Raw genomic sequence first — 17,995 nt, 5'->3', positions numbered from 1 at the left:
CGGGACAAGATTCGGACCTCCGCGCGGAAGGGGGCGGCGCCACGGCGCTCCCACGTGACCCGCCCGCGTAGCCAACGGCCGCCGGCTTTCTGCCCTCACGTGACTCAGGTCCGTAGCCGGTCGCCCCGCCCCTTTCTCCGCAGGCTGGTCACGTGCCGCCCGCCCCGCCGCTATCAGCCGGGTTTTGGCGCCGCGGGACGAGAGGAGTGGGGTGTGTTATACAGGGCGCGAGAGGGGTCAAACTTGACGGGACCAGCCGTCCCTCACAGCGCGCTGTGTCTCGGGGCTCTCTGGCGGTAGGGGCCCGGCCCGCCGCGCCCACCACCCGCCGCGCTCCGTGTCCCCGCCCTGGGGCCGCCCCCCGCCGGGCCGCCCCCCCCCCCCCCCGCTGCACTTCCCGCTCCGCCCCGCAGGACATGGCGCCCGGATGTGGGGCCTTTCCGGGGGCGAGGCTCGCTTGCTCGCCGTCGCCCCCGTCCCGCCGGCTGCCTTGCCGCTGCGGCTGTCCATGGAGGCCGAGGCCGAGACGCGGCTCCTGTTGCAGGAGGCTCGGGAGAGCATAGAGGCGGCGCAGAGCTACCGGCGAGAGCTGGAGCAGCGGCTGCGGGGGCTGCAGCAGGCTCGGAAGCAGGTGGGGAAGCGGGACGGGGCGAGGGCTGGCAGCGGGGCTGCCCGGAGGCGCTCACCGCCGAGCCTGGGAGAGGATGAGCAGCTGGGAGGCGGCCCCGCCTGCCCGGGGCCCCGCGGTGCGCCCGCACCTCCCTCCCGCGGGGTGCCGAGGGTGCGCCCCTCTCCCGGCCGCGGGCGGCAGTTGCGGGTCCGGGGCAGCGGCAGCGCCTGTGCCGGGCCTCGCCCGGAGCCGTGTTTCTCTGTGCGCGGAGCGACCTGCCCGAGCTCTGGCGGGGACGGGCAGCGCGGGGGGATGGCGAGGGAGCCCCGCGGGACGGGGTGAGGGCTGCGGTCACCCCGCTGGCCGAGTTCCCGCCGCGGGGAAAGAGCCGAGTTGCGGGCGGAGGCGCCCGAGGCCGAGCCCTTGGGAGCGGTTGGATGCGGGAAGGGTGCGAGTCGGAGTCTGCTGGTGAGCAGGGTCCGGACTTTATGGGTTGACGAGGGGTTCCTACGCCAGAACGAGGACGGTTCAGGGAGCTGCGTTTTCTGAAGCGTTTGGGATGCTCAGCCTTGTTTCATGGGGATTGTCGTGCCTGTCGTCTTCCTCTCACTCCTGAAAGCTCCCAGCCTGCCAGGCACGTTGCTGGGCAGGATGCTGTTCTGAGCTCTGCTGGCTGAGCCCATGCACCAGGCTCTGTGAGTCACGTATAAGTGTTGCCAACATTCCAGGTTAGCTGGTTTTTCTGCAGCTGTGCACTGGAGAGCTGTCACCGGGACCAGTAACCCACCCACTGTGCGCTGAAGATGCACGATAAGATTTGCAGATGTGGGCAGGGATTGCAGAGAGCCAGTGAAGGACTGGCTGCCCTGCTAGGGCATCCTCTGAGGGCTCTGGGTTTTGCAGACTAGAACCGATGTCTTACCATCTTTGATTCAACTCTCAAATAAATAAAAACATATGAAACTCCAAAGATGTTTCTGTGGTGACCTGCTGGTGTCTGAAGCAGATTCCATTAGCGTAGAAAACCGCTGTAAATCTGCAAGGGTGGTGTCCTGCCACCGAGTGAGCATGGGCAATTGCTGTGCTTGACGTTAGTCATCTTAAAAACCACAAGCTATTTAAGAAAATTAATTGCTTGTGACTGCCTTTAATCCAAGCCTCGTCCTCTCAGAGCGTTGCCTGGGCTTGGGTAGCTTACCTTTCTTTCCTCGCCTGCATGTTTCTGCTTTCTCTTTTTCCATCTTCAGGACCACACACTATTTTGTCCCCAGAGTCAGTCGTGCAGTGTGCATCCAGGAATTCCCTGAAGAGCTGAACAGCTCAGGCTGGGGTCCAGAGCGCGGAAGCTGTGTTAGTTGGGGACTGGTGGGCCGATGTGATAGGAAAAGCACTTGAGATCACTTCCGTTGGATCTTTTTCTGTTGAACCACCGGGACGTGGTTTTCAGCGAGCCTGATGCAGCTCTGTGTGCTCAGGGAGTTGCAGTTCCTCTTCTGCGTAGCTGTAGTAGTACCTGTCCTGGGGCGGGCTGGCTGGATTGTGCCTGCGTGTCACGGAGGTAGCGGGCTCAGAGGGACTGTGCTGTCTTCCCCCGCCCCTTCAATACTTCCTTCTTTTCCTCAAGCACTGAACTAACAAGAGAAGGGAAACCGAGCTGTGGGGCAGCTGCAGGCGTGCATGAATGTTACTTAAAGAGGAAATTTGTTTTACCTAAGCAGAGCACTTCCTGTGCTGGCTGGCTGTACTGCTGAAGATACAGAAGTTGTGTGGAAGGCCGTACGCCTGCTGTGTGTGCGGCTTAGAAAGGCCCTTCACAGGGAGGAGTTTGCTCCTGGCTCCTGCATTCTAGCTCGGGAGTGTTCAAATGTGTGTTCTTTTCTAAAAGTCAGATTCAGCAAGTTTGCAAACACTTTAATAAGCACTTGTAGAACCTTCTGTGGTCTGGTTCTTCCAGAATCGAAAGGGAGCTGCTGTTGGCCCGGCCCTGTAACGCTGGAGCACAGACAAATCAAAGGAGGCAATTTGGAAAACCAATTAAAAGAAAGTGGCTTTATGACAGTTTTTAAAATCCAGTGAAGTGATAGGGCCTGGAAAAGTGCTTCTAGGTGGTCTTCTACAAGCCTGATGTCTTTTCCTTTCCAGTGAGGAGTACCTCTGTGTGAGGGCAGATTGGGTTTTTGACAGGATTGCAGCAATTTTGGGGGTGGTGGGAAGAAGACCTGAGAGCATTCAAGCTTTTCTGACAAGAAAAATTTCTTTCATGATAGGATGTGTGACCCAATTGGTACTTGTTTAGTTAGTGTTCTCTTCACCTTGTCCAGCCTAGTTTTCTGCCTCTTTCCCTGCTGTACATGTACTCAAACCAACTGTGCTGGTTAGTTACCTGCCAGCAGCCCTGTTTTTCAAGCTGACTTCAAGGTACCTTTCCTCCAGCAGATGCACATAAAGTGGTTCAGAAAAATAAAAGATGTGTGTGGCCTTTGCCTTTATCCTGAATCCCTCTTCCCTGTTACCTAACCGTAGATCAGAGAAAGTGCCACATTGACCAGAGATGTACTTGAGCAACATTTTAATGATTTGAAAGGGACCCTAAAGAAGCTGTTGGATGAGCGGCTGCTGTCACTGCTGCAGGAAGTGGATGCTATAGAACAAGAAAGCATCAAACCCCTGGATGAATGCCAGAAGCTAATAGAGCATGGAGTCAGTACGGCCAATGATCTGCTCCGAGAAGGTAAGGCAGGACCTGATACTAAGTCTTAGCTCTGCCTTCCAGTTCCTGTTATGATCAACATTTTTGGCTGATTTTGGACTTCTCTCAAGCCAAGTGTTAAGACAAGCTTAAAGCTGGCTGGATGTAGTGAAGAGCTGATCAGTATTCTGTCCTAAAAATGTGTATTTTAATATTTCACTCCAGTCCAACAGTTGGCATGTGCCAGTGTAGCTTCTCCTTAGGGGCAGGTAGTATTTACCTGGGAAATGTCTCACTGCAGGGACATCCTGAGCCCCTCTGCACTAGAAAGAGGATTATATCAGACTATTTTGAAATAAAATACATCTTGGGTACCATAATAACAAAATTTCTCTGTGGGTTGAAGACTTATTTGTGCCTTAATGGAATAGCAGCTGAAGTAAACAGATTATCTCTCCTGTTAAGTGTGATTATGTGCACTGTTGATGGGGAACATGAGGAGTGGAATGGCTACTGTGTGGGAAAGAATTTCTCCAGAATGTCTGAGGATGAGGCAGACAAAAATAGACACGTGGAATGATATTGAAAGGGCCAGTCTGTACCTACTGATGATAAATACCTAGCCTGAAAGGAATGTCACTCGCGACTGTTTTCCCCACACTGGAGAAACTGCTGGGAGCATGTCTGAGCCATGAGTATGTTGGCAGTTTCCTTGCATTGTTCTCATGTCTCAACTTTAACTTTCTTTCACCATGATCTCAGTTTTGTGGACTGGAGTGCTTGAACAGCCTCCCACGGGTCGGAAACGTGCCCTCTCTCCTCAGGCGCCAGCCCTGCGCTGACAGGCTGTGCTGTGCCAGCACCCCCTGCCTCCCCTTCACAGGAGCAGTGTCAGCATCTGCTGGGGTGCTTTGTGTTTGGGTGGCTGGCAGTCACCTTGGGCTTTTCCTGAGTCCCAAGTTGCTGAGTCGCAGGGTGGTGGCCAAGGTTGCCTGTGTTTTATGCCAGTTTCTAACCTGACAGGCTGCCTGTTCCTATCCTGGGGCTCACCGTTCCCCCTGTCACAGGAGAAGCATCGCTGAGCCATGTTGTCAAATGAGCAGACGTTGCATCTGAGTCAGAAAGGAGTTAAGGCTCTGTGGTTATTAAACCTCTTGCTGCCAGTCATGACGTGTGCTTTTCTGTAGAGATTGGTAACGTTCCTAATCCTCCATTTGGAAAGGGGCTTGTCTTGCTTGTGTTGTGAATTACCATAAAGCCATCAGATAGGAGAGGGGAGCGCACATGGCTAAGCTGAAGTGTGGGGCACTGCTTTATATGGAAAGCTTATGACAAGATTTCTAGATATCTCCACGTTTTCATGCATGGTGGTTTCCTTTGCTGGGACAGTGGTTACCATTTCGATTATAGTAAGCAGAAAAGTACTTGAAGTTTACTTCTTGCTTTCAAGCTCCTCAGTGAAGGTGCTTTGCTTTTATCTTCCTTAAAGCAGGTGGAGGGAGGGATTAATAATCCTGATCCCTGGCGTCTGACCCCAGTACAGCTACTGCCAGAGACCTGGGGCAAATTATTACATCTGTTACGGGTGTGTCTACGGGAAACTTTGAGGGCTTCGAAGGTTGCTAGATAGGCTTTACTTTGTTACCTATAATTGTATTTCCTAGCTAAGAGTCTAGCAAAAGTGCTGAGAATGCTTCACATTTAATTGGTTGCTCATGTCAGAACTGGTTCTCTTTGAAGCAAAGAATGCCTTTCTTGGACGTTTTCTCATTAGGAATATTTTTCCCATTTGATTCCAGGAGAGAGTGCAGTCCATGGAGATGTGGGACAACAGAATGACAAACTTTGCAGCTTTACAAAAAAAGCTTTACATATTCAGCTAGATAGGTAAGATACTGACACGCTGAGGTGATCCGAGGCAGCAGCACAGGGACCTTCTCTCCTTTGGAACAAAAGCTTTCTGCTCCATTGCCTTAAAAGATTAATGTGAGGTGCTCCTGTCCTGTTCATTTCATCGCCTTTCACTGGGGCTGGCAGCCACAGAACAGAGTCGTTTTCAACCTCCATATGTTCTGTAGAAATATAGGCTGTTTATTTGTGAACGATGAAACCGCTCCTTGTGGAACAGCCTGTATTTCAGAATATTTACTGAGAAACAGTCTGGTTTGGGCTGAAACACTGTGTTTTCGGAGCCTTTTAAGTTTGAAATGCACATGCCAATTTCTGCAGCTGTTCTCTCTTTGCAAATCTGCACGGATTCAAGTGTATGGACAAAATATGAATTTGTAGAAGCTGTCCCCTTTCATTACAGCAAACTTTCCTTTCTCAGCTTACCAGAAGTGCCCTCCTTGGTTGACGTGCCTTGTTTATCTGCCCAGTTGGATGACTGCCTTCTTACTATACTGAAAAATCAAATATTCAGACATGGAACTGTGGCATCTCGCCCACCTGTACAGCTGGAGGAGTTTGTTGAGAAGCCTGGGGGCATTTTGGTCCGATGGTGTAAGGTAGGTAAGATATCCTGGGTGAAAATCATTCTGACTTCAGATTTGTTGAAATAAACTGAAAAAAACCCCACTTTTCTGGATTCTCTTCTGCCTTCAAAGGAACAGTTCACTTCAGTGTGTAACTGGAGACTTCAGAAGAGGTTTTGATGGTAATAGCCTCATTGAAAGGCAAGGTCATGTTGTGGCTGGTGCTGGCAGTGACCCTCGTGTGTTGGACTCTGCCTGGTCCCATCTGCAGGTAGAAAGGGCCAACAGGCTAAAGCGCCTCTCAGACTCCTTCCTTGGGTGTGGAAAAGTCAGGAGGGGCAGCTGAAAACACTGCTATCCTGGCTTCCTGTGCTTAGGCAAGAGTCAGGTACTGGACAGGCAGGAAACGCCTTCTGCAGGTACTCTTCCCACTAAACAAACAGATTACTCTCTGCTATCTGTGCTGCTGCGGTACAGACAGGACCAGGAAATCCCAGTGCCTGTGTTCCTGATGGGGTTTGCACATAACCATTTGTGTGCTGAAACCCAGTGGTTGGTGGGTTGGTTTGTGTGGCACAACTGCCAAACGTGCTCAGTGAGACTCTGTGCTGGGGTGATGCTTTGGCCCCTAAACATCTTCGTGTTCTTCGGGAGACGCAGTGGGCGGGAGGAGCAAATAATTCAATACTGGCATTATCTTGTCAAGTAGCCTTTCACTTCAGTCCACAGGAACTGTTCTGAGTGCATGGCTGATGTGCTCTGATGGGGTTTAGTTGTTGGACAGCTCTCTGCTCCTTGGCAGCACTCAACAAGCTTTAGCAGGTGTTGCTCAGCCACCCTCACCTTGTGAAGGGCGTGGACTCAGGTTATAAAACCCGAGGTGCTGTTGTCAGATGTGGTCTGGTTCTCTGTGGTATAGAGGAGTTCCCTGAATTCGATCATGATTGGGGGTCAGTGAAGCATTTTTTTCCGTGGGGATGGGCAGGGGGAAATATCTTCTTAGTTGGGCAGATGAAGGAATTGGAAATTATTCCCTGGAAGGGGTGATGAAGGATAACAGTGAGTTTCCCTTGCCATTAAAAAATGCTGCTGAATTTCTTCTGCAAATTTGCCTTCAGCTTTTGGCTGGAGGATCTTGTTTATATCTGCAAGATTGAAAAACCTGTTAAATGTTTCTTCTCCTACAGATACTTTTAAAGAGTGAGCTAATCATTCTTAGAGTGTATTTTGTATGAGTTGGTTCAGGCACTGATGTTATTTTCTGTAAGATGGGCTTCAGGCTTTTTAATGCCTCATGACTCTGCTGACAGCCTGCAGTACTGCCCTCCCATGTGCTGCTGCAGAGGCTAAAGGAGAAAAAGAGGGGTCCTTTATTAATGTAACAAATCTCTCCCTAGGTGGATGATGATTTCGTACCACAGGATTACAGGCTGCAGTATCGCAAGAGTACTGCCAGTCACTTCGAAGACGTGTACGTCGGCTCGGAGACGGAGTTCATAGTGCTGCATATTGATCCTAACGTGGATTACCAGTTCAGAGTGTGTGCCCGGGGAGATGGGCGGCAGGAGTGGAGTCCCTGGAGTGTTCCTCAGATGGGCCGCACCACGCTGGTTCCCCACGGTACTGCTTTGTGCCTCTTCATCTCCACCTCAAGCCCCTGTCAACAGAGCAGCACTCCTGAAGGTCTAGAGCTGAATGACTTCAGCTGCTCTTTGCATGGCAGTGGCGTGTATGTGTGTAGTGTAGGAGGAGCTGTCCTTCCATCCTACAGCTTGTTCTTTGCCTCTGCAGCAGGTAGCTCACTTCTTGGCACTATGGAGCATCCATTAACCAGAAGTGAAGCATTTTTTCCCTTGTCCCTCATTCCTACCTAAGCATGTTTTGATGACACAGTCACATAACAAGCTCTTACGCTAGAGAAAAAAACCCCTACATTTCCTCTTCACTTGCAAATTTGTAAGGGCAGTGGGTCGTGAGGGTTTTCCTTTGCCTACAATATGGCTTTGCAGCAGAGAGTGAAATTCTGTTGAACCCTTTGAGATGGGAAATGTGTTCTGTAATTGCAAATGGTTTGAAAAGAAATCTCTGTTGGAAGGCAGCAACACCAGCCCCTGTTCTTAAGGCAGCCTAAGCTTCCTGTGAGGTAATGTGAGTGTACATTGTGACCAATTTCATTCTGCACAGCAGCCCTTCTAGTTGTGTTTGTTTTTTTCTCTTCCTTTTTAAGAATGGACACCTGGTTTGGAGGGTTACAGCTTGAGCAGCCGAAGAAACATCGCGCTTCGAAATGATTCTCAGTCATCTGGTGTCCTCTACTCCAAAGCTCCCACGTATTTCTGTGGGCAGACCTTAACGTTCAGGCAAGTACTTTCTGGGCAGCTGGTGCCCTGTGCATCTCCTGTGAACCAAGCTTCCTTCCCTGGTCTGGTACGTTTAACCACGGGTCGGTGGGGCTTTCCTGCCAGATTGAGCACGTGCTTTGATGTCTTGGGGTGTTTGGGGGGGACAGGTAAGGGTGGCAGCCTGGCACTGATGTCTGTAACGCCTGAGGTAATTAGTGCTGACGAGACTGCTGTGTGAAACTGGCACTAGGAGCTCTTGAGCTGAGAAAGACCTTGTGAAACTCGAGCTTTTCACTTGACACGCAGTGCAGTTAAAAACCACAGCAGCTTTGCTGCCTTTACCCCTGTCCCTGAGGTGATGCTGTTCAGTGGGGTATGAGGAACTTCCTTGTGCCTGTGTCAGTTGTAATTAGAGACCTCAGAGACTCTGAAGCTTTAATTCATCTTTCCTTGGTTAAATAAAACTATTTGTACAGTAGGCAACCCCCAAAGGCACTTAAAGGGGGTTGTTCATGATATTTATGTAACTTAATTTTATTTCTCCCTTCCTGATAACAAATTATCTGAACTTGGGATCGTTGTGGTATGAGGATGTGTTCAGTTGCCCTGTGTGAGGCAGGATAAAAAGATCTAAAGCTTTCATTTAAAATCTGTTGCTAGATTTAACATCTTTTGGCTCAGAAATGCCTGTGAAATTAAAGGCAGATCCTTGAGGTTTCCCTTGGTTCTCTTTCAGACCAATGCCTTTTATCTTTTTTTATTGGTAACACATGAAAATATTTTGCTTTCCTTTCTGGTAATTTGGACTCCTCTCCAAGAGGAGATCATTTCAGGATGGCACAGCCCAAAGAGCACACGTCCACAAGAACTGTAACGAGATCAGTCTTCAGACTGGACCTCAGAAAGCAGTTGTGTCCCTCTTCCAAGGTCCAGTAGTAGCTTCCTTTTTGAAAGTGAGTGAGCAGGGAAATGGAGTGCTTGGTGCTTGGCTTTCTCCATCTGTTGAAACAGAAGTATATTCCCAGGGGGATAAGCAGCTTGCTGAGCAAAACAAATAAGTGAGGTTCACGTTACAGATGTGTGTGAAGCAGCTTTGTGTTCGTTCAGGACAGGGGACACTCAGCAGCCAAAAGTGAAGCCATGCTCAGTGCAGTGCTTTGTGTCTGCTTTCTAAAGGTGGAGGCTTTAGCTGTCCTCAGAGGTGAGGCGTTTGGGCGAGCTGTAGGATTGCTTTAAGTCATGACTCTTCATGTTTGTTTTTCAGCAGCCTTCAGGGAGCTGCCCTTGGGAAAGGGACTGTCCCTGCACAGGGACCTGCTCTGCAGCTGTCTAAAGCTCCTGCTTGCAGTGGGGAGCCACAGCCAGGCTGGTGATTTGGGGTGGTGCAGCAGATGACCTGTGCAGATTACTGACTTGGTCAGAACCCCCCACAGCTCCGCTGACAGCTAACTCAAAGGAAGGGCATGTCATCGCCCACAGAGCTACTTCTCTGTGCTGAGACAAATGGAAACTGCTGGTGGTTGAACTGGTTCAGTGTCTGTGCCACAGTGAGAGATGCAAGAATGCTGCTCTGCAGCACTGGAAGTGGTGAGAAGGGATTTGAACTGTGTCCCACTGAGCCTTGTTCCTACCATGTATCCTGTGGGCTTCTGAGAATTTTAAGCTCCAGGGATCACAGGCTGGAGAATAAGGAGAATCACTTTATTAATGTGGCAGGAAAAGTCAGCCCAGTAAAGCAAAGCTTATAAGACTGCACAGCCATGCTCTTTGTCTTGCTACAGCTCTTTCAGGCTATCAGCTGCTGAAAATTCAAAACCTAGCAAGAAAAGGAGCAGGGATCTACACCAGATCCCAGCCCTCTCCCCTGTGCACGAGAGGAGGAAAGGTACTGCAGAGTTACAGGCTGGCCACTGTCCTGGGCCCTAGAGTTGTGTTTCCCCTTTATGGGGTATAGAAGGTTTGCCTCTTCCCCACTTCTGCTCTCCCTGAGGGAGGGCCTCGGTGCCAGGGGGCAGCCCTGATGCTGGAGAGCTGGGTGTGATGTGCACAGTGTGGTGTCAGCGTGGGCACTGACTGTGCTGAACCCAAACGCTCTGCGGCTCCTGGCTGACTCCTGTGTAAATGCTCCAGCTCTGGGTGTGCCATCGCTCCTTCCTCAGTGTATTCACTGTCCTGTTCTTGCTTGAGGTTTTATTTTCTTCCTGCTGCTGGCCCAGGTTACCTCCAGAGTGCTCTGCAAAGAAGGGTCTGTATAAAAGAGCAAGTAAGGTATTGATGTGATAGAACTCCTGCTTTTTAATGGGTTTATAGTTGGGGGTGTTTGGTTATTCTTGTGACTGTACAACCACCCATTTCCAAGGCAAAGCTCATGAAAGGCTGCCTGAACTAGGGATGGAATGCATATAATGTTACCTAGGCAAAAGGCTTTTCCTCTTGAGCTTACAAATAAATAGCTGTCTATAAAGCTCCACCAGTTACTCAGAGTTTAAAGTCTAGAGTAGAGTACCAAAATGAATTTAAAATCTCATTTGAAGTTGTTTTGGAAACACTGTGGACTGCTTCCAAGCGAAAAGCTTCTTGGATATTTAAATATTTTTGGGTTTTTGCTTTGCTTTACACTACAAGGCTTTGCTATCTTAGTGACAGTCCCAGGGGACTGGGAAGCCTAATGGAGTGCAAAAGTAAAACATGGTTCTAATTTTATCTTCCCTGTTTGTCCTGAAAGAGTTAACCCATTGGGTACCAATCTACTGTCCAGTTCAATTTCCAGTTCTTAAACCCTTATTTTTCCTGTTGGCTGGCAGCAGCCACACATCAGTGCTGCTCTGTATCTCAAGCTGTGATGAAAATAACTGCTGGTTTACTTGTCGGAAAAGACAGACTGAGATTCCTGAGTCACTGGGGCTCTGTAAAGTGATTTCACACCTTTGAGACATGGCCCTACAAGAGTGAGACTCAAATCCCTTCAGGATATGAGCCCTGCAGCCTTGCTAAGCTGCTGTGGCCCAAAGGCAACTTGTCCCTGGTCCTGGTCATTTGCGCAACTTGTTTGCTTTTTCTTCAGAGATTCTTTCCGAGGACCAAAATCCTAAATACAGCTGAGCTTTGAGATGCCCTTCTAGGCATCGCTGGTTTAATACCCATTTGCACCAAGCCAGGTTATTAAAACAACCCAACACATCCATGTCCCACCCCTCTATGGCAGGATATTGCAGGGCTCAAGCCCCCTGTTTCAGTTGTGCTTGTTAAATACTTGCTGTCGTCCCATAACACGTGGAGTGGTAATCTGGGCTACAGGAGAGCAGTGTGTGCAGAATGGTTGTTTCAGGCAATTGGAAACCCTTTGAAAAGACTCGTATCTTGTGACAGGGGAGAGTTTTATTAAATAACAAGGAAAGTCTGCAGGAAGCAGATGAGCTTTGTACGGATTAAGCCAGAGCTCTGCTGAGCAGAGTTGTTGGGAAAGCTGGGTGGATTTAGGGCCCTTCACTGGGATCTCCCCAGAGGTTGGATGATGTGTTGAAAGCCCTGGAGCACGGCACAGAGGTCTGGTATTGCCGTCTGGATTTCACTGTATGTTTTGATTTAAAGCTTCAGGCCTTGACTTGACTTTTTGCTTGGTAGAATTGAAACCGTGGGACAGCCGGACAGACGAGACAGCCTGGGTGTGTGTGTGGAGCAGCAGAACGGCTACGACTCCCTGCAGAGGGACAAAGCTGTGTGCATCAGCACGAACGGTGAGTCACAATCATGTCACTAAACAACATGATTTCCACCCCTCAGGCTGCCAGCTTCTGGCTCTTTGGATCCCTGGATCACCTATGAGCAGCTTCATCCACCTTTTACATAAACAGTATGTATCCTGTGAGATCCTGGGTCTCCTGTTCCTGCTCACAGTTGTGGTAACCTGGTGTGACAGAAAGGGATGTGGCAGGGTTGCTTTTCATGTCTCTTTGTCTGAAGGAAGCCAGGGAGACGCAGCGTTGGGTGCTGCTGTGCACAGGACACGAGGGTAACGTTGGGCATCCTGGCTGTTTCAGGGGCGGTGTTTGTCAATGGGAAAGAAATGACGAACCAGCTGCCTGCTGTCACTTCGGGATCGACTGTGACGTTCGACATGGAAGTGGTGCAGCTGGGGCCTTCCAGCAACGAGGGAGGAAACTTCAAGCTCAGAGTAACCATCAGCTCTAACAACAGGGAAGTGGTCTTTGACTGGGTACTTGACCAGTGCTGTGTCTCTCTGTACTTTGGATGTTCGTTTTCATACCCAGGCTGGAAAGTGTTGGTTTTTTAGCATCGAGTGAAGGGATTTCTGTTCTTGCTAGAAAGTGTAATGTTAAAACCTGGTTTTCCAGCTGTTTTGACATCAATCTGTTCACAAAGCCCCTTTTTGTACTACTTGAACTCTGCTGTGTTGTACTTCCTACTGGATTCATTTAAAAAATAAGCAATTGTGAAATATTGGATTGGTTACTCTGGAAAAAATTGGAAACAGGCATTTATGTAGGCAAATTAATTTAAGCAGTCCATAGTACCCTTCCCTTTTTTCCTCCAGACTTGATTTTTGTCAGTATTTCATTGTACTCTAGTCTCAGGGTACGCCTGTTACATAGAACTTCCTTTGCTTTATGCTGCTGTTCTGTGAAATAAGCCTGTAGCTGGTTCCAGGGCTGGAGGAGTGGTAACGGACCAAAGCTTTATTTATACCACTCAGAGCAAAGGAGTAGGAGCTGTCCTGCTATGCTGCCTGTACACAACACTGCCTTAACGCTGTGGATGGACACGGGGTCTGCAGCAGCCATTCCTCCCACGCACGGTACTGTCTATTCCTCTGAGCAAGGATGTCTGAGCCATAACTCTGTTCAGAGATGGAGGTGGCCTGTTAATGCCGCATCTCTATCCACATGCCTTATTTCCAGGTATTTCTTGAGCTGTTCTGTGTATTGCCACTTGGAATATATTCTCTAGAGTAGCTGCACTGCGATGCTGACATCGACGTCGTGTGGCTGCTTCTCAGACTCAGCCCATGCCTGGCATTGGACTCTTACTCTTATCTGCTGAATGTCTCCCCCAGTTAGGACTTCCCTTGTAGCCTGTGTGATGCAGCACTTAGGCACGCTGCGACTCCCCCCTGAGCCCATGTCTTGTGTCCAAAGGGACAGGGACTGATCCTGGACATCCCAGGCAGCTGCCTCGGAGCACAGTGTGCAGTCCAGGCCCTGGGGCCAGACTGGGCTGGGACTTCCCAAGGAAGCTGGAACTGCTGCTGGGGATCCCCCTCAGCAGAGGAGGGAGACAGAATGGAGCACAGAGAGAGGTAATTTTTCTCTCTCCTCAATGTAGTCATATGGGAGAAGATATTATGAATGGAAATAACAAATTCAGAAGTTAATGTAGTTACTGGTGTTTCCCCTGAGGAGCAACTAAAATACAGAAGGAGCCCAGTCCTTGTCAAAAGGTTGCAATACTACTGGCCTGAAAAGCGACCTTCTTACCTCAAAATTAAATACATTTTAGCAGGTTCGAGTACCACTATTTTTATAAAACCTAGACAATCATTCTGCCCTTTTCTCTTTAGTGTCAGCATGCTACATCACCCCTCTGTGATGGCATAAAAAGCTTAGTTTGTTTACATTGGATGAATATTCTCCATACTCGCTCTGGCAGCACACAAATACGAAGCCATCGAGTTCGTGGTCACCCCAAGCAGCTGTAGCAGGGGTACATGAGTGTCAGGATTGGAGAAGGGCAGTTGCTGTTTGTAGTATTTACAGGGAAAAACATAAATTGTGGGTTGGTTCAGATGGATGCAAAGAACTTGCACATGGTGGAGTTGGGTTGGAATTTGCCTTAAGACATGAAGAGCAGACACCTGCAGGTAAAGAAATCCAGTGTTAGCAAGAAAAAGCCTGCAGGACTCCATTTTTCAAGCTTAACTCTTCCGCTGTTAGGGAATGAGAAGTTACTAGCTTATCCTCTACTTTCAGTGTTGCTTTGATTCACCTTGTGAAGGGCACTTCCAGTACTTGTAAATAAAATACTGTTCTTTTCCTGTAGCCAGGACGGTTCAGTAGATGATCAGTGCCAGCCCTCTGGCAGGGGGCAGGCTGGCACTCAGCTAGCAGCTGACTTAAATCTTGTGCCATGTAGTAGTGCTGGTAATTTTACTTACACACTTCAGGTGTCAGGTACTATAGTTATAACTTCCTATATGGAAACTGAAATGGTGAAGTTCTGAGGTACCGATGGGTCAGGTACCTATTTCCCTGCATGTGGAGGGGGCAGTCACGGTTGAGTCTGCAGGGTATTTACTTGCCTATTAGAAACTAAAGCTTAAGCTGTGAATTCAGGTACTTCCAGAGGTCAGGCTTGTTCAGAGCACACACGTGATGCAGCTGGGGACTGTGAAGGGCTGCAGGAGGCTGCTCCTGCTCCCCTTGCGCTGAGCAGGGGAGGAGAGGGAAGAGGTGAGGGAAGAGTTGTTGTGACTTCAGTCTCCAGCTGCAGGTCGAAGGGCAGGCTGCCAGCGGGGGTGGTTCAGGGGTTTGTGGGTTTTGGGGTTTTATTTTTAACTTCACATGAGCCAAGCCGTCCAAACTGCAAGTAGGTACTGTTCAGCCTCCTCTCAGAGCTGCACCTTTCCACCCTGGGAGGGGTGAAGAGTCTCAGGGCAAGAGACCAGAGTAATAACGTAACAACATGCACAAAGAACCAGAGGAGGCTTGAATTGAAAGGTCACAATTCTGGTCTCCAGCAGCAGCGTTGTGACAGAAAACTTGACACTTTATAGTTTTTCACCTCTCGCCCTGGGAGCAACAAAGTGTTCACTGCTTACAAACTCCAATCCTGACTGTTGTTGTCTTAAGCTAGAACCTTCACTTACCTCAGACTGATGTCAAGTGAAATTTGAATTTTTTTAAATAAAGTTTTATCCCTCAACTGTGTAGGGTCTAGTGTGTTATTTATTGGGGCATAAAGCTGCTGCCTTCTAACAAGATCAAAATGTTTTCCAGTGCACTACAGCCCCCCCTGAAGAGCTTCTCCCTTTATTTTCACCTTCTGTCCTCCAAAGTCCCCTTTTCCTCCCCAGTTTTCCCACTGGAGCCCTTCCTTGCATTTTCAGCTGAAGAGCAGCTCCCAGATGACAGCTCTCACAGAAAGAACTTTCCTGCTTTAAAACATTGGTTACAGCATCCATGAGCTACTTTCCTCTATATTCTGCCACAGCCAGTTTGTCTCCATACACAGTTTTTGGCTACTACTGAGTGAGAAGCAGAGGTGTTTATCCCCCTCCAAGTAACATCCCTGCTGAACTGACACACAGCTTCACTTGATTCCTTTAGTTCTGCTTTACCTGTGGCTGTTCCATTTTCTCCATCTTTTAACCCACGTGAAACCAGCGACTGAGGCTGCTGACAGGGCAGCGCTCACACACACCCCGGTCACATCAAGAACCTCTCACACCAATACAGTGCAGAACTCCGAGGAGCACAGCTTCAGTCTCAAACCAAGCAACCCAAGAGTCCTGTAAGGCACCTACCTCCTGCATCAGAAGCTCCTTCTCTCAGCAGCATCTGAAGTCTGGCCAGGCAGGAACACTGCGCAGCGCTGCGGGATGATGGCACCAAACTGCTCTGGGAATTAACAAACACAACGTTGAAAAAGGTTGTCAGAATTGTCCTCACAGAGCAGGACCAGCATCTGCACAGGTGAAATCTAAGGGCTGGGTTGGGCTGTGGTGGCTATTGAAGGGATCCGAGCTCCTAAAATTACTTGCAACTGTTCTGTGCCAGGCAGTCAGTCTTTACCCCAAGGGCCGTGTTACAGACACATTGAAAGCAGCAAACACTCCATAGCAACAACTTAAGTCATCCAATGCTTTTGAATATAGTTAATACACCGAGTTAAATATTTAAGTCATACATTAGGCTCCAACTTTGGGTTCACAGACCTGTAACGATCACCAAATACAAAATGCCATAGAAATCTGCCACAAATATATTGAACCCTGGCAGCTTTGGAGACAAAAGCACCAGGCCAACCCAGGCTGCAGCCAGGCTGACAGGCTCTGGCTATCTCAGCCTTTAATTCAGTAGCTGAATTAATTTTTAACATGGAAAGAGGTTTCCAACAGCCCCTGTTCGGCCGAGCAGTCACCCCTTACTCGGTTGGCATTGTAGTACCTGGGTTGTCCTTTGCAGCTCCGTTTTGAACTGACAGTGATTTCAACTTCACTCCAAATAAGCCAAGCAAAAGCCATGAAGCACTTGCATGTGACATCCACCCAGGTCTGGTTTCTCTGACACAACACGAGGGATGCCCTTCATTTTCAGTAACACAAATTACAGTTTGAAGTGAAATCTCCCAGCTCACAGGTTACCCCCAGTATCAAGCCCCAGGAACAGCAGCTTCTATCATTTAGCTAAATAAAGCCCAGGTCAATTATGGATGCACCTTAAATAAAAGGAAGAGACAACAGAAACTCTGCTACCTTTGTAACGATCAGGGCACAGGAAGGGATCTCCCCAAATTCCAGGTGCAGGAGAGAAGGTTGGTCCCAGATCCCAGCTTCTCCACGAGCACATGCAGTGCCTGGACGGCTCGCGGGGCAGAGCTGCTGTGACTGAACTTGATGTACAAAAAGCCCATTTCAAACAAAACATTTTAATGTCAAAACAATGGTTCATTTAAACAGGTGAATTGGTTGGGGTTTGGTTTTCTGGGTTGTTTCTGCTTGGGGTTTGGTTTTACATCTACTGTACCATCCAAACTGTCTTTAACCAGCGTACATGAGATCTTCAAAATCTATCAAAGGTACATATAGAAAAGGCATATTTATAAATAGAAAACAAAGGGATTTTTTCAGCTTTTATTATAAATTGACATGACATACAAAGTTTACTGGACAGAAGTAATTTCATTACTATTTTTGGGGGGATCACCAACTTTTTGTGCAAACAATGCTAGCCTTCTTTTAAGCATTAAGAGCATAACTGCTTAAGAAATGACATAAGCAATAATTCTAGAACTACATCTCCCCTAAAATAATCTATTTTTTTACATATGTGCACAGCTTTAGCAAATTAAAGCCAGAGAGAAATGCTTGATGTACTATCCAGAGGCGTAATTAAGAGTTTGCTAAAACTCAAGAGAGCTGGCAAATTCAAGGAGGTTGTAATGAAAGCTGCAGTTTCCCTCTTTCCTATTTTGTACACAAGATCAGTGACTAAGAACTTAATACTGGATGACAAATCACATCCACACCATTAGTTAAATAGTCTCACAGTTAAACACATCTTAAGGACCATCAAAATCAGTATTTACATTTTATAAATTTCTGAAGACACCATTAGAAAGCTTATATACCCCTTAAACAACCAGGGAACTGCATCTCATGGTGATGGAATGAAATAAAAAATTAAAAATACCTGTATTTACAGCAGCATTGTTCCTTTATAAATAAAGAATATGAAAAATGCAATATTTTAAGGATAATAAAAAATTGAGGTGATGTCACTCAACCACAGTGCTTGCTGGAATAAACCCTTCGGTGCTGATACTGTACCAGTAGTGAAACCACTTTCCATTGGAAAAAATCTGTAAACGTATGCATAAAATGTGTTAACAGCAGTGCAAAACTGCTCAAATATAGTTTAGTCAGCATCTTAGTATCTGTATTGAATACAATACATCACAGAATACTTGCATAAGAAGTGCAACACATTTTCTGGTCCAATTTTACAGTGCATTTTTCCCTCAAGAGTGGCATCTCGAAAGCCAAAGCTAAACCCATGGCCTGGCCTTGCAGTCTGTCCTCAGGCAAACAGCAGGCAGAACTCCCAAGGAGTCCATCACGTAACGCCTACGCGCTGACTCGAGA

At 48.3% G+C, this 17,995-nt stretch overlaps 1 protein-coding gene across 1 annotated transcript; it reads left to right on the top strand.

The window, feature by feature from the left end:
* The first annotated feature begins 431 nt into the window (after nt 1-431).
* CRLF3 (cytokine receptor like factor 3) lies at nt 432-12,496 on the top strand. Its single transcript, XM_084273464.1, has 8 exons — nt 432-631; nt 3,134-3,341; nt 5,099-5,186; nt 5,629-5,806; nt 7,171-7,393; nt 8,001-8,133; nt 11,740-11,852; nt 12,156-12,496. The coding sequence occupies exons 1-8, from the start codon at nt 509-511 to the stop codon at nt 12,407-12,409; spliced, it is 1,320 nt and encodes a 439-aa protein (XP_084129590.1). The 5' UTR covers nt 432-508; the 3' UTR covers nt 12,410-12,496.
* Nucleotides 12,497-17,995: the final 5,499 nt, after the last annotated feature.

Source organism: Gallinula chloropus (genome assembly GCF_964237585.1).
Source record: "Gallinula chloropus genome assembly, chromosome: 20".
Classification (NCBI taxonomy): Eukaryota; Metazoa; Chordata; class Aves; order Gruiformes; family Rallidae; genus Gallinula; species Gallinula chloropus.
The sequence above is the reverse complement of the archived record's forward strand: the minus strand, read 5'-3'. Positions and strand labels throughout refer to the sequence as shown.

Excerpts from the sequence above, each read along its gene's own strand:
- CRLF3 (XM_084273464.1), top strand. The coding sequence starts at position 509 with ATGGAGGCCGAGGCCGAGACGCGGCTCCTGTTGCAGGAGGCTCGGGAG. Across the intron at positions 3,342-5,098 it reads CAATGATCTGCTCCGAGAAG|GAGAGAGTGCAGTCCATGGA; the intron begins GTAAGGCAGGAC and ends ATTTGATTCCAG. Across the intron at positions 5,187-5,628 it reads TTACATATTCAGCTAGATAG|CTTACCAGAAGTGCCCTCCT; the intron begins GTAAGATACTGA and ends TTCCTTTCTCAG.